Genomic DNA, 25,151 nt, shown 5'->3' with positions numbered 1-25,151 from the left:
GAACTAAGATGGAAAATTGAATTCAGTTCATGGAGGAGTGAAGATAGGAGCAGGGGACATCCTGGGATGATTTATGAACTCTTATCTTGATGCTTGTCTAATAATTTCTGTACAGGGTGAAGTTATCTCTCTTGATGTCCTGATTTGCATTTTACTACTAAAAAGTAAAAGCTATGTGAAGCCATACATTTTCCTTCTTTGCTTGGCTGCTAGGGAGTGCACAGAATAAGTCTGCATTTAGACTCTGCCACTTGGTATCATCAGAAATTCTCACACGTCTCCCTCGCTTTATTTCTGATATCGTGCCTTTGTTTTTATTTCAAGCAACTTTAAATCCATCCAAGATGCGATATCACTCAACCAATCGATGAATCACATTTGACTTAAAAAATGAAAAAGTCTTGAAGGACAACACTCAATACATGGAAGGTCAGCTCATTTGGACTGGACCAAAAGCAAAGAAGTTTCCAGGATAAAATGAATGCTTCAAAGGTCAACGGAGCAAGGGCGGGGGTCTGGGCACCATGGTTTGAGGGGACTTCTAAGTCAATTGGCAAAATAATTCTATTATGAAAACATTCTGCATCCCACTTTGAAATGTGGCATCTGGGGTCTTAAATGCTAATAAGCGGCCATCTAAGATGCATCAATTGGTCTCAACCCACCTGGAGTAAAGGAAAATGAAGAACACCAAGGTCACACGACAACTAAGAGCCCAAGAGACAGAAAGGGCCACATGAACCAGAGACTTACATCATCCTGAGACCAGAAGAACTAGTTGGTGCCCAGCCACAATCGATGACTGCCCTGACAGGGAGCACAACAGAGAACTCCTGAGGTAGCAGGAGATCAGTGGGATGCAGACCCCAAATTCTCATAAAAAGACCAGACTTAATGGTCTGACTGAGACTAGAGGAATCCCGGTGGCCATGGTCCCCAGACCTTCTGTTGGCACAGGACAGGAACCATCCCCGAAGACAACTCATCAGACATGAAAGGGACTGGTCAGTGGGTGGGAGAGAGATGCTGATGAAGAGTGAGCTAATTATATCAGGTGGACACTTGAGATTGTGTTGGCATCTCTTGTCTGGAGCGGGGATGGGAGGATAGAGAGAGAGGGAAGCTGGCAAAATTGTCACGAAAGGAGAGACTGAAAGGGCTGACTCAATAGGGGGAGAGCAAGTGGGAGTACGGAGTAAGATGTATGTAAACTTATATGTGACAGACTGATTGGATTTGTAAAAGTTCACTTGAAGCTTAATAAAAGTTAATAAAAAAAAAGTAAAAAGAGAAAAAAAAATGAAAAAGTCTTGCCTTTACATGTTAAAAATGAAGAGAGAAAAAGTTCCACATTCTTCCCACTCTCTTCTCCCATTCTAAGTATGCAAGCCCATAAAACAAAATATGCTTATGTCTGTAAGTAGATTATCATCTCTCTTCTTTGTCTTTGTGAAACTCTACTCTTTGTCTTGCTTTTTAGATTGTCAACTTCTTTATTGCGTGTGCCAGATTTAAATTTAATTATGTATGACGTTTGTTAAAGCTTGGCACTTGATAAATCGGAACAAACATGAGGTTACAACACTGATAGGAAATCCTTTCCGTGGAAATGTTTTCCTGGGTTGGGTATATCTACATCGATCAACGAGATTTCTTACGCCTTACATCAATCCTTTAAACCTCTTGTGCTAATGTTATTGAACCGATATGTTTTTAATGACTTGGAAAACTTTTGGTATTTCAATGTATTGTTACATTTGAAATCTTACAGAATGATGCTATTTCTAAGGCATTTCACAATATCATCATAGTCTAGATACTCAGTTCATTTTTCATAGTGTCCAGGCAGAGGGAAAACTTAAGAACAACAGATCGGTAATTCTTAAACTTGGTGTGCATAAGAATTAGGGAGGGTGCTTGCTGAAAATGCAGCTTTCCGTCCCTCCCCACTAACCCTAGTTCATTCCTACTAAGAATTCAGGGGATAGAGCCCAAGAATCTGTATTTTAAGCTACAAGATGGCTTCTTAGCTTGAGAAGTGGTCAGTATTTGTGGCTGACTACAGAGAAAGCTAGGCATATAATGCCCCTAAACATGGCAAGAAATGAAGGTGGTTAGTTAAGTTTCTGGGGAAGACACCCAGTGGATTCCTTTTGGATCTATCAGAAGGAAGTGAGATTTAAAAAATGGCTGAGGGAAGCAAGGATTCTAGATTACTGTAAGTAAATAAATAGCATAAGCATTTCTTAATCTATGTGCGTGTTGGGCCATTACCCTTTATCTCTCCCACTAGACAGTGAGTGTCTCTGGGACAATGAGTGAGAAGTATTTATCTTTTGATTTCCAGTGCCTTGCAGAGCACCTGTCATATTAGAGGCATTCAGTTAATAGACCAATGATGCATTCATTTATTCATTTATTCACAAATATTTATTGAGCTCCTACCATGAAGCAGGCACTGTTCTAGGCACTGCAGATACAGTGGCGAATAACACAACTAGCTGAACAAGCAAAATTCTCATTTCCTAGGCTGTTTCTCCATTTTTTTTTTTTTTTTTTAAATAGCACAATACAATCATAATATTGTCTTTGGGTCTCTCAGAGGACTTTGAGGATTAAGAGGCTAATGTTTCTGGAATGACTCAAGACTTTTTGAGGAAAGAGTAAAAAAGATAACACAGAGAAGACTTTTATATGGGCCTGAGAGAAAAGATCAAGTTTTATTTGATTACATTGCTTTTTTAAACTTTTCTCTTTAATAAGTGTGCTTAAGAGAACAATTTAGAATCTCTCTCTGATAAATGCACTGGAATTAGACCAAGTTGATGAAGCATTATGCCAGTAATTCACCGATCATAAGCTATTTGATACTTCATTTTCCACTGACAGTTTGAGAGTTCTACAAAGCCTACCTGATTTCTTGCTCTTCACTGGTCAGACCCAATCCAAACGTATGATGGATGTCATAGCAGGAGTTACTGTCTTCCAGCAGCCTAGGATATGGTCAGGACAGAAACCACACTTAAGCTGATGGCACTCAATAAATCAGTGCTCTCTACCCACCCCCTCAATCATACACATGCACACATCCTGGTGAAGTTGTGAGAAATAGTTAGACTTACCCAACTTTTTGAAACTGCTTCTCCAAATTGTCCCAAACATATCTGATTTTCTGCACTTGGATACATCGTAGCTGCAATTACAAACATAGTAGAACAGATGATATTCACAAGGGAAAGTTGATCAAGGAAGGTGAGGGTCGTTTAAAGCAGGACCCCATGTGGTCTCACTTTCCTCTGTGCATAGTTACAATTCCTAGCCTGACAGGGTGATATTTAGAATTTTCATCCAATAAACACTTGTATTATTCTTCCTCTGCAAAAACCGGCCATAACATTCCACTCTCAAGTTCACTTACTTTTAACTCTGGCTTCAATATGGCTTTGTTTATGACAGAGTGGCGGTCAGCCACCAGGGGGTCTCCTGGGTTCTTGCTTATAGGAAACTTCAATGTGGATAAGCAAAGACAGATCACCTTCTTCCTTATATATCTTTGAAATTCATCCTGGAAAGATAATCAAGCCCATGACATTCTCAAATGTTATTCAATAAGGCATTCAGCCAACCCAACACCTATCAAATGCTATACCAGTGGCTCCTAAAGTTGGGGGCTTCAGAGAAGAGCATCAGTGTCACCTGGGCACATGCTAGATGTGCAGACTCTTGGGCTCTACCCTAGACCTACTGAGCTAGAAACTTTTGGGGGCGTGGGGGACAAGTTTGTGTTTTAACAAACCTTCCAGGTGATTCTGATTTGCACTAATATTTGAGAACCACTGGGCTAGACAAGAAACCCTGGTAGCGCAGTGGTTAAGAGCTCAGTTACTAACTAAAAGGTTGGCAGTTCAAATCTATCAGCCACTCCTTGGAAACCCCATGGACCAGCCCTACTCTGACCCTACTCATAGGGTCGTTATGAGTCAGAACTAACTCAATGGCAATGGGTTTGGCTTTTTTTTTTTTTTTTGGTGCTAGACAAAGAGAAAGATATGTTTTATAGTAAAGCTGTATATCCAGAAAATGATTTCTGGCTATTTTAAAAAGGCATCTAAAAACAAAGCAAAACAAAAACAGTTGCCCTCGAGTTAAGTCTGACTCATGGTGACCCCAAGTGTGTCAGAGTAGAACCGTGATCCATAGGGTTTTCAATGGCTGATTTTTTGGAAGTAGATCACCTTTCTTTCAAGGTGCCTCTGGCTGGACTCCAACTTTTTGGTTCGCAGCCCAGCAAATTAACCATTTGCACCACCTAGGGCCATCTAGCTGTAAAGTACCTAATTTCCCCTAAAGTATGTATTTTTGAAAAGTTTGAATGATTAGCCTAGTGTTAGACCTCTAAGAGGTGTCATCATGACAGCCGCTGCTCAGGTAATTGCTAAGAGCATGGCATGGTAGAAATCTCCCCAAGCTGATATAGAAGTTTCCTATAATCTTGGATCACCAAGCAAGTAGCCAAATTCTCCCTGCAATCTGTTTCCCATCTCTTTTATTTGGGTCTGGGGGAACACTTTAAATAGAGGAAGATCTAACTTCTGAAATGTGGGCCAGTCACTAGTTGTGGTACAGATACATCCCAGAAGACACGTTCATGGCATTTGAAATTGATAACAGAGGGGCACCCACCGTTGTCCTCAGCAAAACAGTGTCTGCTTCCTGCAAAGGGCATGGGATGCAATTGGTCCACACCCTCCACTGTGGCCTCCAGAAGAACACCAGCCAAAGGACCCCGCAGGTCAGCACTGATGCTATAAAGCAGAGGGCACTCCGTAGAGTGTGACTTCGGTACCCAAACACCTCCTGGAGCAAAAGTAAAAAATCATTCTGGTTTTCTTCATTTCACATAAACAGATGATGATTTTGTTCCCAGAAACACACACTTTTGATACAGTGTGTCGGTCGGAAGAGAAATCTCGTTGCAGCTGGTTGAATCAGGTCTACTGCTTGCCAATACAATAAAAAAGAAAGATTCATTTTACTGCCTGGCATAGGGAATGACAACACTAGAAAGGGAGAACAAGTGATGGGCAGACCCACTGCTTCTATATACTCTTTTATAAGAGTCACCTCAAATTTTTACAAAATACCTGTGTTTTGGGCCAGATTTATTTTCCATAAAACCAAAAGCAAACCCATTGCCGTCGAGGTGGTCCCAACTCGTAGCGACCTATAGGACACAGTAGAACTGCCCCATAGAGTTTCCAGGGAGCACCTGATGGATTATTTTCCACAGGTGTAGTATTTTTTTTTTTAACTGTTTTCACATGAATTTATTAGAGAAAAATGTTGAGAGTAGGACAGGTATGGTCTACAAACATGCCTCTAGCTTTATTCACATTCAGCTTTGTTTTATAATAACATGACTGAGAATGATTAGAAATATGAATAAAGGTAATATTTTCTAAAAAAAAGTAGGATGTTATAAATAAAGGAATTGACCATGGAGATGAAAGACTTTCAGAAGACAGCTTACAGGTATTTACGTTAAGAGAAACATGCTGAAACGTTTGTATTTTCAGTAGTGGGTTAGTTAATATTCATCACAATTTGAATAAAGACTTGAGATGTGGTTTTAGAAAAAAATAAAAAAGCCAAAGAAATAGATTTGTTTATTCAAAGCCAATTTCTAGTTCCCGTCCTTTACAATGAAGTGGCCCAGCATTTTTTTTTAAAAAAAACTAGATTTGTAAATATATTTTGAAGACCCCAACAATGGATGCTGATTATGAATGAAGCTGTACGATACTGTTACATTAGGTTCTGCTGATGGTGGCTCTGTTTTGTTCTATGACTCCAAACTCCCGTGTCCAGATCACAAAGCTGTAATGTTAAGAAAATAGTTTTTTACTGAGTTTCTATAGCACTTCCAATGATGGAATCTCCTGCATTTTATGCCAGTTTGGTTCATGTTAAAGCAACTCTCTTGGCTTAATTCTTTGGACAGTTTTCATCTTCAATATGATCATTAAATTTTTTTTCTAATAAAGAGCACTCTGTTGCAGATCAATATTATAGTAACAGTTGTTGAAATTCATCATAAAATGTACTGGAAAAGGCACACACAGGCTAAAGAAGCAGAAAACATGTTTGAGTTGCCGCTCTACTAGTTACCAGCTACGTGACCTTACCAAAAAAAAAAAAAACCTGTTGTCATCAGGTCAGTTCTGACTCATAGCGACCCTACAGGACAGAGGAGAGCTGCCTCATAGGGTTTTCATGAAGTGGCTAAGGAGTTTGAACTACTAACCTTTTCGTTAGCAGCGAAGCTCTTAACCACTGAGGCACCATGTGACCTTAGGTAAATTATTTCACCTCTAGGGAGCCCCAGTTTATTCCTCTACAAAACAGAATTACAGGGGAGTTATGCTCAAACGACATAAAGTCTGTTTAAGCACTTTGTAAAGTAATTACAATTACAAGAGCTCCTTTCCACTTCTTCTCAACATCGTCACTCACGTGGGGAAAATGTCCGTTAAATTTGGTGACACAGCTGCTGTGAGATTATTCCAGGTAAGTTTTACATGTAACTTAGAAACATGTGTTTCCTCTGCTTTTAAGCATCTTTTCAGTTGGGTGTCATCTCTCTCTTCTATCGTCTGTCTGTTTCTATGAATTTGTTTTGGTTTTATTTGAATATTTGAGTTTTATTAGCTCCAAATAAAATACACATGCCAGGTTACATATTTATCATAAACATGTGCTCTTTTACTAAGTTATTTACAGAAGCTATTGCCAAAGCTCACATGTACACAGAATAGAAACAGAAATCATCTTTGAAGAGCTTTCACTAAATGATAAAACAAGCAGGGGAAAAAAAAAACCAGTAAAAATATAGGAACTTTGAACAACCCCATTAACTAAATAGACCTAATGGACAAATACAGAAAATTACAGCCAACAATACAGAATTCAATTTTTTTTTTCAAGTACACACGAATCCTTTAAGTACACTTGTGAATCCTTTAAAAACATTTAAGGTAGAAATGACATCAATCTTGCACAAACTCTTTCATAAACAGAGGAAGTGAGAAAGCTTCCCAATTTGTTTTTAAGATCAGCGTACTCTGATACCAAACTCCTGAAAGGGTGTTACAATGAAGGAAAATTACAGGCAAATGTCTGTCATGAATACAGATGCAATAATCCTAAAATATGTTACCTAATTAATTTAGTGATATATTAGAAGGACAGATCATTACCAAACGAGGTTTATTTCAGGAATGTAAGGATTAAAAAAAAACAATCTAATTTGCTATGTTAACATACAGGAGAAAAATCATAAGATCATCACAATAGGTACAGAAAAATACTTTGGTAAAATTTAACACCAGTACATGATTTAAAAATAAAAGTCTTCCAACAAATCAGGAATCAAGAGGGAACATCCTTCAGGTATCCTTGTGCTTAACGAAGAAGTATTAAAATTTTCCCCCTGATGTCACAAGCAAAATAATCGCCACTAACATGCAATGGTTCTTGAAGGCTTAACCAGTACAATAAGACAAGGAAGTAAAGAAAAAAAAAGTTATAAAGATTGACAAACGAGAAGTAAACTCTATTTGTAGATAATGTGATTGTGTACCTAAAATAGATCCAAAAGAACGTACATACAAATTATTAGGGTTAGTAAGTAAATTTATCAAGGTTGCTGGATACTAGGTGAATATAGAAATCAATTGTATTTGTATATTCTAATAAATAATTGGAAAATGAAATTAAATATTATTTATAATGCCACTGATTAAAAACAATCAATTACTTTGTCATAAGTCAAAAAAAGTTTTGCAAGACCTCTAAATTGATGACTGCATATTTTTGCCAAGAGAAAGTAAAGAACAAGGTAAATGGAGCTATAGCATATTCAGGGATTCGCCATTAGCAATCCCACTGAAAATTTCATCATATTTTTTATGATAATTTATGAACTGATTCTAAAATTTGTGTAAAAATGCCAAGAACCTAGAATAGTCAAGAGAATTTTGAAAGAAAAAAGAGTTGGAGGACTTTCACCACCAGAATTGAAGGCTTACTGTAAAATCACTGTAATTAAGACCATAAGTTATACACAACTATAGACAAAAGGAGACATGAAACAAAATACAGCGCCCCAAAAGAGACTCAAACACATATGGTCACTTCATTTACAACAAAGGATCCAGTTTAGTTCAGTGGTGGAAAGATGGCCTGCTTAAAAAATAGTGCTGGGTAAAAAATGAATTTTGACCCCAACCTCACACCATACACAAAAACACTTTCAAAATGTTCCCAGCCCAGTACCCCAGTGCCGTTGAGTCGATTCTACATACACTTAAATATGAAAACTAAAACCATAAATCATCTGAAAGAAAACAGAAAAAAAATTTTATGAACTTGGAGTACACAATTATTTTTTTAAACAGGAAACAAGTCAAAAAATTAATAAACCTGACTTCATTAAAATTAACAACTTCTGCTCGTCAAAAGATCACTGAGGATATATACTATCAGCATGCCTATCTGTATACCCACAGCTATAAAAAAAGGACTCATATTTGGAATACATATATAACTACTACAGATCATTAAAAAATAACCAATAAAAAATGGACAGAAGACTTAAACAGACATTTAAAAAAAGAGGATTTCCAAATAGTCTACAGCATTTAAAAAGATGCTGAGTATCACACGTCATCAAGGAAATGCAAAACAAAAAACTCAATGATACACTCTAGCCTGGAACAGCCAAGAAAATCCTAAAAAGGAACAAAGTTGGAGGATTTACATGACCAGATTTGAGGGTTTACTCTAAAGTTACCTAACGATACAATGAGACACAGTGGCACAGCCACCCAAGTAGCTAAAATTAGAAGGACGGAATACATCAAGGGTTGGTAAGGACGTGGAGCAACTAGAGTTCTCATACATTTTTAGGACTGTAAATTGGTACAGACCTTTTGAAAAGTGGTGTTGCTAAAAATACTACCTCTCTATGATTTTTACACGTGAGAAATGAATGTACACATCCAGCAAAAGATTTGTACAAGAATATCCAGAGCAGCTGTATTCAGCAGAGTCAAAAACTGTACACAATCTAAAGGTCCATCAACAGGAGAAAGATACATAAGTTGTGGTATTTTCATACAGTGGAATTCTAAACAGCAACAAAAAAGAATAAATTTCTGATGCACACAAAAACATGGATAGATTTCACAGACATTATTATCATACTGAGTAAAAGAAGTACCACAAAAGAATACACAATTCTATTTACATGAAGTTCAAAAATGGGCAAACTTGAAAGCAGGGATTCAAACAGATACTTGTACACCAGTGTTCATTGCAGCATTATTCAAAAGAGCCAAAAGGTAGAAATAACTCGTGTCCATCAACAGAGAAATGGATAATCAAAATGTGGTATAGGCATACAATGGAATATTATTCATGCATCAAGAGAAATGAAGTCCTGATACATGCTACAACATGGATGAATCTTGAAAACATTATGCTGAATGAAATAAAACCAACAAAACCCAAACCCATTGCTGTCAAGTCAATTTCAACTCATAGCGACCCTATAAGACAGAGTAGAATTGCCCCAAAGAGCTTCCAAGGAGCGCCTGGTGGAATTGAACTGCTGACCTTCTGGTTAGCAGCTGTAGCTCTTAACCACTACGCCGCCAGGGTTTCTGAATAAAATAAGTCAGTATCAAAAGGAAAATTATTGTACCATCCCACTTACATGAAATACATGTCGTTTTCACTGTTAGTTGTGGTTGAGTCGATCCTGCCTCATGGCGACCCCATGTGTGCAGAGTAGAACTGCTCCATAGAATTTTCAAGACTGTGACCTTCTGGAAGCAGATCGCCAGGCGTGTATTCTCAGGTGCCTCTGAGTGGCTTGAACCGCCAACCTTTCAGCTAGTGGACAAGCGTGTAACAGTTTGTGCCACCCAGGGATTCCATGGAACAAATAGAACAAGCAAATGTATAGAGACCAAAGATTATTAGTGCTTTCCAGGGGCTGGGAGAGGAGGAAATGGGAGTTACTGCTGAAGGAGTACTGAGTTTCTGTTAGAGGGCTTGTAAAACTTTTGGAAAAAGATAGTGGTGATAGGAACGTAACATGGTGAAAGTAATTAATGCCGCTGAATTGTACACTTAAAGATGGTTAAAATGGCAAACTTTCGGTTATATATATTTTACCTCAATAAGAATTTTAAAAAAGTCATTGAAGGCTCCCCATTGTGGGTCCCAGCAGCTCAGGTGATGGGAGGGGCGGCAGTGGCCAGGGAGCCAAAACAAGACAAACAGGCAAGACTAATTGATGATAGAAGTCATAGAAAGGTATGCTTAAGAACAGCACACTTTATTGACCTCACTGTGGTTTTGTATCTCAAAAAAACTCATAAAACACAAGTGGGGGGAATTTTTTTATTAGACACACTGTTCCAAGCAGGCGGTCAGTACTGGAATTACTTCGATCCAGATAGATAAAGAGAAAATGGCAACAAAATTTGAGAAGTGAATAAAAGAAGAAAAGAGTCACATAGAAGGGATTTCTGTGGGAAACAGGAGATTTGGTGACCTGGGAAAGGCTGTAGCTGCCCTCTGGTGTGGGCGACTGTCAGAGCGGAAATCCAGCTGAGTAGAGATAAACATAAGGAGCCCTAGGTGGCTCAAGCTGTTTAGCGCTCGGCTGCTAAGCAAAAGGTTGGCTGTTCAAACCCACCCAGCTTCTCCACAGAAGAGAGAGCTGGCAATCGGCTTCTGTAAAAATTACAGCCAAGAAATTCCCATGAGGCAGTTCTGCTTTGTCACATGGGGTCGTTATGAGTCAAAATCAACTCCATGGCCCCTAATAACCACAGAGATAAAAATTATATCTCTGATAAAGGAGTCCCTGGGTGCTGCAAAGCGTTAATGTTCTTGGCTGCAAGCTGAAAGGTTGGCCGTTCAAGCCCACCACAAAAGGCCTGGGGAGAAAGGCCTGGTGATCTACTTTCAAAAAACCAGCCATTGAAAACCCTGTGGGGCACAATTCTATCCTGGTACACATGGGGTCGCCATGAGCCTTGACAGCAACTGGCTTAATAAAGTAGGTGAAAACGTTTCTATAAAAGACATTGCTTATGGCTGGGGACACCATCAAAATGTCAACATTTTTTTCCCCTAGTCTCTTAAAGAAAAATACAGAAGCTTGTAAATGTCGGAGTAACTTTATGAGACATGTAGCTCTTTGAACAAAGATGAATAGGAGCAATATTTTTGCTACCTTGATAAATTGGCCTCATAAACCTTGGTAAAATCCCTTTCTAGATAATTTCTCCATTTTCCCAGAGGTGTGTGGCTGGTATGAGATTTGAGATTTTGGCTAAAAGAATCATTGCTTTACTTGACATTCTTTTAATCAAATACTCTCAATCAGCGTGCCAGCATTTGTGTGATTAGAGCTCATCACAGTGTAAGCTTCCATTATGACCAATTACACTCAAGTATAATTTGAAAAAAAAAAAAAAATTTTTTTTTTCTATAATTTGATTTCTGTAAATGATTATTCTTCTGATGCGGTGGAAGTCGCTCAGACTTCTCCTAAATATTTATACACCCCCGGTAAAATCCATTAGGAAATTGAGAGTAAAGGAGGGAGTCAGGAGGAATATTAGTACCAAAACCGGAAGATAAGTAGAATCCAGAGTCTTTGTTCTTTACACTCCACCCCATGGCCTTCTAGCAGTTCTCCCTTCTGTTTCTTGCTCCATCACTTACTAGCTATGTGATCTGGGCAAATTATTTAAAGACTCTGTTTGCACCACCCAGGGACTTTGGCACATAAAGGGCACTCAGATTATTTTCCTTTCTTCCTTTTCATTATAGGTAGATCTCACACTTGTCAATAGATATGGAGCTGAGATCAAGCAAATTCTTCAGGAAAGGACAATGACAAGCTGCAGCTTCATACAAGCATGGTTATTTCTCAAAATTCTCTTTCAGAGGAACTCTCTTTGTCTTGTGAAACTATCCCCTGGGGTCTCCTCCTGTCTTTGTTCCTGAATTTCCATTGCACCTGGGACATTAGCATTTATACCAAAATGGTCTTGTGAACAAGGTTCTTTTTAGTTTTAGAAATTCTCTGACTGTTATGTGCACCATCCGTGTGTTTATCCAACTAAAATATTTGCTGAGTACCCACCACGCACAGGCACAGCAGTGTGTAACTCAAATCCTTTGCAATGAATATTGTGAGTTGTAATTCATAAGCCTTTCCCTTAGTCAAACCAAGATTCTTACACAGCACAAAGTTACAAATGTATGTATTCAACCAAGACATAAGGTACATATAACTCTCAGGACTACAATTACCTTCTGTAAATGGCTTTGCCAGTTTTTCACTATGAAGTGTTGGGGCTTTTTCTTGAGTGAAAATGTTCTAGTAACCGTAGAGCAAGTCATCTCTTTTGGTATAGGACTCAAACTTTTAGCCCATTGAACCATGACCAAGGAGATAATCTCTCTGTGTCCTTTTATGAGGCTATAACTCATCATGGTTTACCTTCCTTTTTAAAAAAAACAACAATTACAGCATCAAGTTTCTATTCATTATTAACAATCTGCCCTTTGTTGTCTTTATCTGGATGTTCTAACTTGTGTTCCTTTATGTGCTTTGTGGGAGAACCCTAAACTGCTCTCTTATCTCTAACTTTGCCATGCTTCAAGGTTCTTTAATGAGAGGATAATATTGTACCTAGTTAACCTATCGTGTTAGTATGGCCACATTCCTCAGCTCTCTGTTACTGGTTTGATTTGACCACATGTAATAATTTATATTATTTACCACTAATTATCAAGCATTCTTAATTAATATTTCTTATATTATAACCTAGAGGAATGGCATTCAGACTATAGAGTATGCTTTAAGACATCCTGAATCACTTTAACTTTTGCCTACGTTGACAATGAGAACAGTTTTTGAGCACTAACTTAGGTGTCATTTACTGCATAGAAGATGCACATAATGCAAATTATGTGCATCTTCTATGTTTGTTTGCCAACTGCACCCTTTGCCCACAAGGTGTTTTCATAAGCGCATACAAAGCCTGTTGCAGTGAGTTCTGTCTCGCAGTGACCCTATGGGACGGAGTAGAACTGCCCCATAGAGTTTCCAAGGATCGCCTGGTGGATTTGAACTGCCAAACTTTTGGTTAGCACCTGTAGCTTTTAGCCAATACACCACCAGGGTTTCCAAGCAACATATTAAAAAAAAAAAAAAGAAAAGAAAAATTGGCCTACCGGTGCCTACAAAAATACCTTGAGCAGGGAGGGTGCAGTTGGCAGACAAAGGTAGAAGGCATGCATTATTTGTATAAAAATATGGTAATCCTCACAACAACCTTATGAGATAGGCATCATTAACTCAGTTTGTAGGTCGAAGAAACTGAGTCCTGGAGAGCTTCAAAATAACTATTGAAATAAGTTAACCTATTAAATTTTCCTTTTGTGCTTTCATTCTTGAGTAAGAAAGGTGAATCAAAGCAGTGAATCAAAACTTTGGCAGTATAAATCAAAACACGACACCAAAGAGCTAAACATAGCATCGCTCTCAGGTTCAGGTATTCCCACAGTATCCAGTGGTACCACTCTAACACGAGTGCAACCATGTGGTCTTCCATAACTGAGGACCATTGTTTGGTGGAGCTAACAGGAAGAGAACATGGTAAGTGTGGATCAGAAGGTAATGAGATGCAAGGTCTGATTAGCAGGGATAGTTCCTGGAACCCAAAGTCTAGCCCCAGATTAAGAACATGGGATAACTTTGCATGTTCTGTTAACGGTTACTGATAGAATAAGAGCATCACTAATTAAAACGGGACCTCAGAGGTTGTTTAGTTCAAATTCCTCTCTAGGCAGAAAGAGCTGTACACCATGCTTCACAGGTGAGCATCTGTTGTCTGCTTAACACAAGCTGCTTATTGCCTTACAGGGCTGCACTTATTTTGTTGAACAAACATGATGGTACGTTAGTTTTCCATTGCTGCATAACAAATTATTACAAACTTAGCAGCTTAAAATAACATAAATTTATTATCTCACGGATTGCATGGGTCAGGAGTCTGGTTATCTGGGTCCTCTCCTCAGGGCCCCATAAGGCTGAAATCAAGCTGTAGGCTGGGCTGGGTTCCTTATAGAGCTTACGGACCTCACCTGGGTGTTGGTAGAATTCATTCCTTAAGAGAAGGACCACCATTCTCTTGCTGGTAATCAGCTGGAAACTACTCTGAGTTCCTAGAGGTTGCTCACAGTCCCTTGCTACATTGCACCCTCCATCTTCAAAGATGCAATGGAGAGCCTCCCTCGCATTAAATCTCTCTCATACTTGAATCTCTCTGACTTCAGGAAGGGCTCAGACCCTTTTAAAGTCTCATCCGATTAGGTCAGGTCCACTCAGATTAAGTCAACTGAGTACATGTTGATACATCTATAAAAATCCTTTTGCCATACAACATAACATAATCACAGGTGTGATTTTAATTCTTGGGGTTTTTTGGGGGGGTCCTTTAATGGAAGAGGTGGAGTATATGGCATTGTTTATAATAATCTAGATTATTATAAAACTGTGGCTCAAAGTTCCTGAGTTTTCTTACCAACTCTTTACCCACTACATGTTTTTCTCACGGTAGACCTCAAACAATAATCATGTCTCAAGTTTTAATCAGGTAAGAAATATTCTTAAAATCAATGTCACTTAATATATTTATCCCTGAATTTTTCAAACCGCACATGATAACTCTTTGCATATAACTGAACTGCTATTAGTTCATAGCAGTTTCTCACATTTCATGTGACCCTTACAAGCATTGTGAGTCAGGAAGTGTATGTGGTATTATTCCCAGGGAGCCAGCCAGGACCGGAGAGGTGAAATGAACTTGTCCACAACCACCTGGTCAGCAGCAGAGCCTTGACTAACACCCAGATCTGCTGTCTCAGAGCCCGGGTCTCCTTTATGTTTTGCAGGAAAAAAGTTACCAGGAAGTAAAGTGCTCTGCTGTCAATTCTGGGTCCTCTACACCAAGCAGCCATCTTTCCTTCTGGGGCTCCTTCCATCAGTAATTCTGACAGTAGCATCTCTGCAGATGCGGAGCCCTGAAGGAATGGTTGTGCTCTGCAGCTGATATGATTAAAGCGACGCCACTGGTGGCTCGGGGCAGAATCAAGACCTTCTCTGGAAAGTGAATATGACCAGCAGGGACCTTGAAACTGGAGAGGAGGGTGATGTGCTCATTATGTGTCTCCATTTGTGCCCAGCTGAGAGGAGATATAATGATGTTTTCTCCCAGAAGGGTAAAATGGTAAAACAATACTGTGTTAGATTCCTAAGGCTTCCATATCAAATTACCACCACTTGGTGGCTCAAAACAACAGAAAGTTATTCTCGTGAAGTTCTGGATGCTGGAAGTTTGAAATCCAGGTATGTGCTTCCCTCTGGACACTCTAGGAGAGACTCCTTCCTTGCCTCTTCCTGTTCCTGGTGGCTATTGCCACATCACTCCAGTCTCTGCCTCTGTGGTCACACTGCCTCCTCCCCTGGTTTCTCTTCATCTTATAAGGATACTTGTCATTGAACTTAGGGCCGCCAGATAGTCCAAGATGTTCTCATGTCAGAAACCTCAACTAAATTACTTCTAAAAAGACCTTTTTTTTCAAGTAAAGGCACATTCACAATTCCAGGTGGACAGTAGTTAAGAGCTATGACGAGCTATGGCTATTAACCAAAAGGTCAGCAGTTCGAATCCACCAGCCACTCGTTGGAAACCCTATGAAGCAGTTCTACTCTGTCCTATAGGGTCACTATGAGTTGGAATTGACTGGACAGCAATGGGTTTGTTTGTTTGTTTTTTAGGAGGACATATCTTTGGGGGCCACCATTCAACCCATTACAAAGGCCTATCACTCACTGAGGATATCCCAGCCTTCCCTATGGTGGTTTCATGGAACCATTATCTTGAGATAATCTGCACACACATCATAGGACAAATACCATGGATACATAAGTAGGAAATCTAAGACTTTGAAATGTCCCTCTTAGAGATTCTGAAAGAAGCAATATATATTTAAGCTCTGATAAGCCCTGTCATTACATGCTTACCTCTGTCTTACCTAGTGTTTCTCAGCCCTAACTGATATGCGGGAAATGAGACTTTTTATAATATAATAACAATTAATAATATGGTTCTACTGAAGGTCTTTTTAGAAAAGCCGTATTACCTCATTTCGTCACCACAATTCTGAATGGTAGGTATTTGTCTTAGTCATCTAGTGCTGCTATAGCAGAAATACCACAGGTGGATGGCTTTAACAAAGAGAAATTTATTTTCTCACAGTCTAGTAGGCTACAAATCCAAATTCAGGGCCTTAGCTCCAGCGGAAAGCTTTCTCCTTCCGTCAAATCTGTAGGAAGGTCCTTGTCCTCAATCTTCCCCTGGTCGAAGAGGCTCTGCTCCTGGTGCTGCCTTCTTGGCGGTTTGAAGTCCCCAGCTCTCTGCTTGCTTTCCTTTCCCTTTTATTTCATGAGAGATAAAAAGTGGTGCAGTCCACACGCCAGGAAAACTCTCTTTACATTGGACCAGGAATGTGACCCAGGTAAGGGTGGTATTACAATGCCACCCTAATCCTTTCAACATAAAATTATAGTCACAAAATGGAGGACAACCACACAATGCTGGAAATCATGGCTCAGCCAAATTGTTGCACATATTTTGGGGGGAACATAATTCAATCCATGACGGTATTACTATCCCCATTTTGGTTCTCAGAGAGATTAAAAAACTTGCTGAACAGAACCAGCATTCAAACACAGGTCTGCCTGAGATCAAATCTCCTTCTATTAGGCACCGAGCTATACAACCCAAAGGCTCCAGGGACACTCAAGTAGGGTCTGGTGTGGTGAAGGATCCTGCAGGTTTTTTAGTGAAGTGTTGGGTCCTGAGAGAATTTCAAGAGATGATAAAAGCTGACAGGGAATGGAGGGGCTTAGTGAAACACCTGAGCAGGACAAATTATTGGAAAAAAGACAGCTAAAGGAAATGGAGACTGTTAGAACTACGTAGAAGTGGGGAGAGTGGGCAAGGATGGAGGTTGATTGAGAAGAACAACACCGTAAAGGCCTATTTAAAACAAAACAAAACCAGTTGCTATCCTGTTGATTCAGACTCATGGTGACCCCATGCTCATCAGAGTAGAACTGTGCTGCACAGGGTTTTCAATGGCTGATTTTTTGGAAGTAGATCACAGTGGCTGCAACGATGAGCTCCAACACAGCAACAATCGTGAGGATGATGCAGGACAGGGCAGTGTTTCATTCTGTTGTACACATGGTGGCTATGAGTCAGAGCACCTAACAACAGCAGATCATCAGGTCTTTCTTCCGAGGCACCTCTGGGTGGACTCAAACCTCCAGCCTTTCGGTTAGCAGCCAAGCACGTTAACCATTTGTACTACCCAAACAGTGAGAGTAAAATGGGCTGTTGTGAGGGTAAAATGAAATAGTGCTTGCCAAGTGCCTAGCACGGTGCCTGCCACAATAAGTATTAGCTACTCCTGATCCTAAGGAGTTAGGGCCTGAGAACAGGAGACAGGAGAGACAGTTGAGTTCAAGTCTCAAAAAAAAAAAAAAAAAAAAAAAAATAGAGGCTAGTAAAAGGCTTTATATTTGTGCTGAGCTCAGCAAAGTAACATAAGCTTTCTCTTAAATAATCTCACAGGCTCTCCCCATCCACTTAGGTTCTTAGCGAGTGTTTGATTGGAAAAAAAAAAAAAACTGGTTGCCATGGAGTCAATTCCGACTCATAGCGACCCTATATGACAGGGTAGAACTGCCCCATAGAGTTTCCAAGGAGGGCCTGGTGGATTTGAACTGCCAAATTTTGGTTAGTAGCCATAGCACTTAACCACTACACCTCCAGAGTTTCCACTTGATTGAAGGAATTTATTACTTGCCTAACAGTGTATAGTTTTTACCTTAAATTCCCTTACCACACTGAGAAGTGTTTGTGCACTTAAAGTCATGAATACAAATAGAGATGGGAGGAAGTGGGAAGGAGCTATAGAAGTCACAGCCTGAGATCCTTCCAAGGCTAGAACTAGCCCATACCCAGGTTTGGTTTGGCCTACTGATTGTTAAAAAAAAAAAAAAAAAAAAAGTATTTACTTCCAAAATTTTCAATCAGACTCTTTTGCATAAAAAATTCAGATTTCTGTCTTCCCATTAAAACTGGAATAATCCTGATAAAAAGGGAGAAGAATGCAGAATGGAATTTCAGATTCTTAATGGAATCCAAATTTTCTGGATCCACTGAGGCTAGATGAATCCCCAAAACTATTTCCCTGAAATAACCCTTACACTTTAAACCTTAAACCAAAACTCTTCCCTGAAGTCTTCTTTGAACCAAAAAAAAAACAGTTTATCTTAAAGTCTTCCTTGAGCATTGCATTCTTTTAAAGAATCACTTATATGAAACCAGACTGACAACAGCAACTAGAAAGGTTAGATGAGAAGGTTAGGGGGCAGTGAGTTGGTGGAACAATTTGAAAGAGGAGAGCCAGAATGGTTGTACAATTTGAAGAATGTAATCGATGTCACTGAGTTGTACATCTAGTAATTGTTAAAGTGGGGTATGCCTGTGTCTGTTTTCATCACTCCCCTTCCCCCGCCAAAGGGGTGAAAAAATTTTTTTAAAGATCTGAGAACACTGAGTCTGTTGACCTGAGGACACCATTGGCTGGAGTTATTTGGCAGCTTCCTCTTTAGCTTATGTAACAGGTAACCACAGTTCCCAGCAGGCCTACCTAACTCGCAGAGTTACCTGACAGCCTGAGAGGGGTTTGCATCTGTGCCAAAAGATCATGAGTAAGGTTTGTGAAGAAGAAATCTACAGCCACCTCCCCTTCCCAGCATGCCCTGGCAACATGAGGTACGCAGTTGCAGGGACTCCTAATGAAAATTTTTGGTGGATTTCCCCTGAAGTATTTGATCACCCACGGGAGAAAGGAAACTGTGGGACCTGGTATGTTATTTAATCCTTTGATACCCCATTCCTTCTCTGTGATTAAGAGAATTTGAATACTTGGCTGTAAACTTTACAAATACAGCACCTAGTTGGGGAAGAATCAAGAGCACCATGAATAATTTTACATGCTGAAAAAAGCACGGGAACTGTTACAGAGTTGTTCAGCAGTGAACATCGCTGAGTAGATTTTAATCCGCTGGCTCTCTCGGTCTGAATCACCATTGTCCAAGAATGCAAAACCCAAATGTGAGCCACATTTGCAATTTTCAATTTCCTAGTAGCCACACCTTAAAAAATGAAAAGAAACCACACGAACCATAGCCTCCACCAACTAAATGGTATCTGGCTACCATCACCAACAGCTCTGATAGGAATCACAATAGAAGGTTACAGACAGAGCAGGAGAAAAATTTAGAACAGAAGTCAAATTCACAAAAAAACACCAGATTTACTGGTCTGACAGAGACTAGAGGAACCCCAAAGACTATGGTCCCCCCCAGAAACCCTGCTAACTCAGAACTGAAGCCATTCCCCAAGTCCACATTTCAGCCAGAGATTACACAGGCCTATAAAACAAACAATAACACACATGAGGAACATGCTTCTTAGATCAATCAAGTATACAAGACCAAATGGGCAACATCTGCCCAAAAACAAAGACAAGAAGGAAAGAAGGAACAGGAAAACTGGACAAATGAACACGGAGAACCCAGAGTGGAAAGGGGGAGAGTGCTGACACATTGGCAGAATTGCAACCAATGTCACACAACAATTTGCATACAAATTTTTGAGTGAGAAACTAATTTGCACAATAAACTTTCACCTAAAATACAATAAATTTTTTTAAACATAAAAAGAAATGGGTGAAATTAATTTTAATAACATTTTATATACCCCAATATAGTCAGCGTGTAATCAATATAAAAATTATTAATGAGATATCTTACATTATTTTTTTCATACTAAGTCTTCAAAAGATTCGCTGGTGGTATAGTGGATAAGAGCCACAGCTGCTAACCAAAAGCTCAGCAGTTCGAACCCAAAAGGTTGGCTGTTCAACTCCACCAGGTGCTCCTTGGAAACTCTATGGGGCAGTTCTACTCTGTCCTATAGGGTCGCTATGAATAGGAATCAACTCGACAGGAACAGGTTTGGGTTTTAAGTCGTCAATCTAGTGTACTTTCTATATTTACGGCACATTTCAATTCAGATTGGTTACTTTCATAGTGCTCAAAAACCACACATGCTCAACAACAAAAACACAAAGAACCCAATTAAAAACTAGAAAAGGACTTGAATAGGCATTTCTCCAAAGAGGATATACAAATGGCCAACAAGCACATGAAAACATGCTCAATGTCCTTAATCATTGAAATCAAACCAAACCCATCCCCGTTGAGTCGATTTCAACTCATAGCAACCCCGTAGGACAGGGTAGAACTGTCCCATAGAGTTTCCGAGGAGCACCTGGTGGATTTGAACAGACAACCTTTTTGTTAGCAGCCGTAGCTCTTAACTACTATGTCACCAGAGTTTCCCATTAATCATTAGGGAAATAGAAATCAAAACCACAATGAGATATCACCTCACACCCACTACAATGGTTATTATTTAAAAAATGGAAAACAACAAGTGTTGGCAAGGATGAGGAGAAATTAGAACCCTCGTCCATTGCTGATAGGAATGTAAAATGATGCAGCTGCTGCAGAAAATAGGTTGGCAGTTTCTGGAAACGTCAAACAGAATTACCATATGACCAGCAATACCACTTCTAGATATATACCCAAAAGACTTAAAAGCCAAGACTCACACAGGTACATGAACATCAGTGTTCGTTGCAGCATAATTCACAATAGCCGAAAGGTAGAAACAACCGAGTGTACACCAGCAGATAAATGGATAAGCAAAATGTGGTATATACGTGCAATGGAATATTATTCAACCATAAAGCAATATGAAGTCCTGATACATGCTACAATGTGGATGAACCTTGAAAACATTATGCTAAATGAAGTGACCAGCCACAAAAGGACAAATATTGTATGATTCCAATTATATGAAATATCTAGAATAGGCAAGTGGCTAGAGACACAAAATAGATTAGTGGTCACCAGGGACTAGAGAAAGGCAGAAATGGGGAATTATTGCTTAATGGGTATGGAATTTATGTAGGGGATAAAGAAGAAGTTTTGGAAATAGCGGTGATGGTTGACCAAAAAACAACCAACCAACAACGACAATAAAGCTATCTTATTGGACAGAGCGAATATAGGTGAAGTTGTTCATTTTCCTTACGTAGGTGAAGAGGTTGCGTGTATGCATTTCTCACAGATCTCATAGGGGCAGCCAGACAGGAAGCTGATACCCTCCTGATACACGAAACCATGTTCTGTGTTACTTTCCGCCCTTCAGCTCCCTGCCTCCCCCAGTCCCATTTTGTCATTGCCTAACTAGAGACACTGTTGTAATGTCAAGAGCATGTGGCTGAGGGGAGTGCGGAGCCTGGATGCCAGCCCTGTCCTTTGCAGCCTGGATGACCTTGGGAAAGCTATTTCGCCTCCCTGCTCTCAGATTTCTCTTCTATGAAATAGGGTTAATTCTTTTATCTCCAAGTTGTGAGGATTAAATGAAATAAAAAATTTAAACCCAGCACTGGATAGAGACTGCAGGAGTTTTCAATCTTTTAATGATTGTTTCTTCAAGATTTATTCATCCCTGATGGAAGGAGCAGTGGGGAAAAATAATTGGAGACGTGAGAACCATTGTTTATATACTAAAATCTCAGACCACACTCTATTCCTTCTTGGAGACTTGGTGCTTAAAACCTCTCTATATTCTAAGTAAAAGGCATACTTTTAGCTAGATTATCCTGATTCTTCTGCAAAATGTCTTCCAAGGAAGCTTCAAGAAGTCTGCAAGAACTTTATCACCCGAGAGTCCCAACTTTTTCAACTCCTGCAGGTTCCTCTGCAATAAAACATGTGCCTTGATGTCTTCCAAGGAGCCTCATCCAACTTAAAACTTTCCAAACCTTAACACCAACACCATCAGTGTCGCAGCCTACCTTATAAATTGGCTGAAGACTGTAGCCCCTGCCCATAGCCTGGACATTTTGAGAAGAGTGTAATAAAAAGGACAGCAGACTCACCAGTTCATTCTCCTCTCCTGGGTTGAGCAGAGCCCGGTGGTCCTTCTTGGAGTCCTCCTCCATCTAACCCAGAGGTCCTGAGTTGCTAGGGTTTTTCCTGGCTAGCTCCTCGAATCAATGTCTAAGTCACCTGGGTTTACATGAACTCAAAACAGTCTCCGTTTGTCCTTGCTGCTGGCAGGTGCTTTTAAAATCTCTTAGCACACATCTTGCTTATTAGATTAACAAAGAAGAAGGAAATGTTCTCTTCAGCACAGCCCTGCAGTTTGTTGTTCTAACTGCGTGTGGTGTGTTTTTTGTTTTTTTCCTTACTGGTGTTTATTTGTTGAACTAGATGTGAATGCCTACAGGCTTAAGGAATGACAATGAAAAAAGTTATTGAACTAGAAAAATTTCGTGTTTCATCCATAACTGTCTCAGCCAATGAATGGGAATGGCTACTTTGCTTTACAAAAAAAAAAAAAGGTGGAAAGGATTCACCAGTGAGAGGTTGATAAAACCCTCATGGACTTTGGAAAAGTAATGAGAATATTGGTGGTGGCAGTGAGGATTAGAAGAAAGAGAGTTTGGGTCATGATGGTCAATGTAGGAATCATTTTGGGATCAGACATAGCCGAGTTCTAATCACTGCTGTACTGATCAATACCTGGGTGACCCTGGGCAAATCACCTAAGGTCTGAATTTTGGTTTTTAATATACAAAGTGGCAATTATAAGATGGGGTTGATGTTGAGGATTAAGGGAATATTTGCAGAAGGCCAACTCTAGCACCCATCACACTCAGTGAGTGCAAGCTGATAATCACAACCCAGCACCGCAGTCAAGAAAAGAGAGCCTTGGTGGCACACAGATTAAGTAAGAGTTCCTCTGCTAACCAAAAGGTCAGCAGTTCAAGTCCACCAGCAGCCTCTTCAAAACCCTATGGGGCAGTTCTACTCTGTCCTATAGGGTCGCTGTGAGTTGGAACTAACTCAACGGCACCTAACAACGGCAACAATCAAGAACAGAGAGGCTTTTATAAGGTAAGCTATAATACATAATAATATAATTCCCTTCCTTTTCCCTTTATAGTTTATAAAGAGTTTTCAGATAAGTAAACGTATGGATGGAGGAGGAGATAGAAAGGCTGAGTATGGGGGATATGTAACCCAAATTTCCACAGCTATATAATCACCGCTACCTTGATATTTTCGTCGAGAAAATAGGTAAGCTGTTATCATTCAGGGACTGGTGAATTTGTTCATGATAAAAAAAAAAAAGTCATCATTTTGTTGCATCCAATCCACTGAACAAGATCCTTACCACTTTGGTTATGGAAGAAAATTTACTAATAATGAGGACTCGTAGAGGATGATGATCCTTGACTGGTGCCTGAGATGGTCATCAGTTGTCTGGAGAGGACACCAGTGTCCACCTTGAAGTTCAGGGGAAGTCTAAGTGCTATCTAGCCCAGGAGGGAGTGACTGATGACAACAAACAGACAATTACAAATTTGCATGCCAGGGAGGCTAGTGAATTGCCCATAGTGAGAAATAATATGTCTCAGCAAATGTTACATTTTATGTCGTACCAGCGTTAGGTAGACAGCTCAGATTTGGAGGAAGGAGTCCTGGATTTTAAACCCGCTGCCACTGAGTCGATTACGACTCATAGCCACCCTATAGGACAGAGTAGAACTGCCTGAAAGGGTTTCCAAGGAGTGGCTGGTGGATTGGAACTGCCAACTTTTGGTTAGTAGCAGAACGCTTAACCACTGTGCCACCTGGGTTTTTAGTCAAATCTAATTAAATAAATGAGCGGCAGTCGTCATTAGCTTCTTACCCATCAGCTATTTAGCCTTATTTCCTGCTAGAAGCACACCAGTTTCGTCTGGGCAGCAAGACTTCAGGTACACGCACCAGGGATGAATCATGATTTGGCTGAGAGTGGGCACATGATTCAGTTCTGAACAAGGAAAAGTAAGAGAAAGGCAGCTAGGGGCAGGAGTCTTCTGGGAAAGATTATCCTATTGATGAAAGAGAGAGAGGAAGCTTTTCTCTCCTTTCTTCCTTTGAAAGTGATGTGTGAGGATGCAATGTTTGGGGTTTGGCAGCCACCTAAATGAACATGAGAGGATGGTAGTCACCACGCTGGCGATGGTGAAGAAAAGGATAAAAGAACCGAGATCCTGATGATACCACTGACCCACTGAACCAAGCCTAGGACTGCCTTGTTGTTGTTGTGTGCCATCAAGTCAATTCTCACTCATCGCAACCGTATAGGACAGAGTAGAACTGCCCCATAGGGTTTCCTACACTGGAATCTTAATGAGCACAGATTGCCAGGTCTTCTCTCCTGCAAAGCTGCTGGTGGTTTTGAACCTCTGACCTTTTAGTTAGCAGCCATGCAATTAAACACTGTGCCATCAGTGCTCCTAGAGACTACCTAGCTTGTTAAATAAATACCTTGTCAGATAAATAATTAACATGTGGGTTATACATTCTTTTGCCAACTTCTCCCTCCCACTGCAAGGTGTTTTCCTAAGCACCTTATGCTAATTTTTTTAATGAGTTGCTTTAAAAAAAATTACCATAGCTTGCTTAGGAAAGTACCTGGTGGGAGGGAGGGTGTGGCTGGCAAAAAAAAAAAAAAGAAGATTATTTGTGTAAAAATATGGTACTTAATCAAGCCATCGTTGTTTGGGTCTTCTGTTACTTAAAGCACAAAGTAGTCTAACTAATGCAATCTGTAACACTCTGGCAAGTCCATAAGACTTTTTCTCAGCAATTATGTATTGAATAACAGCTCTGTTCCAGACATTGTGCTGGGCCCTGAGAATAAAAAGGTGAAAAGAAAAGTTACTGCCCTGAGGAAGTTTATGGCTGCTTGGGAGGAACAAACAAGCAAAAAAAAAATAATATTATTTTT

General features: G+C 39.8%; 1 protein-coding gene across 1 annotated transcript in view; it reads right to left on the bottom strand.

Annotated features, from left to right (window-relative positions):
- The window catches only part of ATP13A5 (ATPase 13A5), a 131,212-nt gene extending 108,904 nt beyond the window's left edge, over positions 1-22,308 (bottom strand). The window contains exons 1-5 of the mRNA XM_064280571.1: positions 22,246-22,308; positions 4,684-4,881; positions 3,419-3,565; positions 3,123-3,193; positions 2,913-2,993 (exon numbers count right to left, since the gene is read on the bottom strand). Coding sequence (XP_064136641.1) covers positions 2,913-2,993; positions 3,123-3,193; positions 3,419-3,565; positions 4,684-4,881; positions 22,246-22,308 — 560 coding nt within the window. The remainder of the gene's footprint in view (positions 1-2,912; positions 2,994-3,122; positions 3,194-3,418; positions 3,566-4,683; positions 4,882-22,245) is intronic.
- Between the last annotated feature and the right edge of the window lie 2,843 nt (positions 22,309-25,151).

Source organism: Loxodonta africana, chromosome 1 (genome assembly GCF_030014295.1).
Source record: "Loxodonta africana isolate mLoxAfr1 chromosome 1, mLoxAfr1.hap2, whole genome shotgun sequence".
NCBI classification, from domain to species: domain Eukaryota; kingdom Metazoa; phylum Chordata; class Mammalia; order Proboscidea; family Elephantidae; genus Loxodonta; species Loxodonta africana.
Note: the sequence above shows the minus strand (reverse complement) of the source record. Positions and strands in the feature narration are given on the sequence as shown.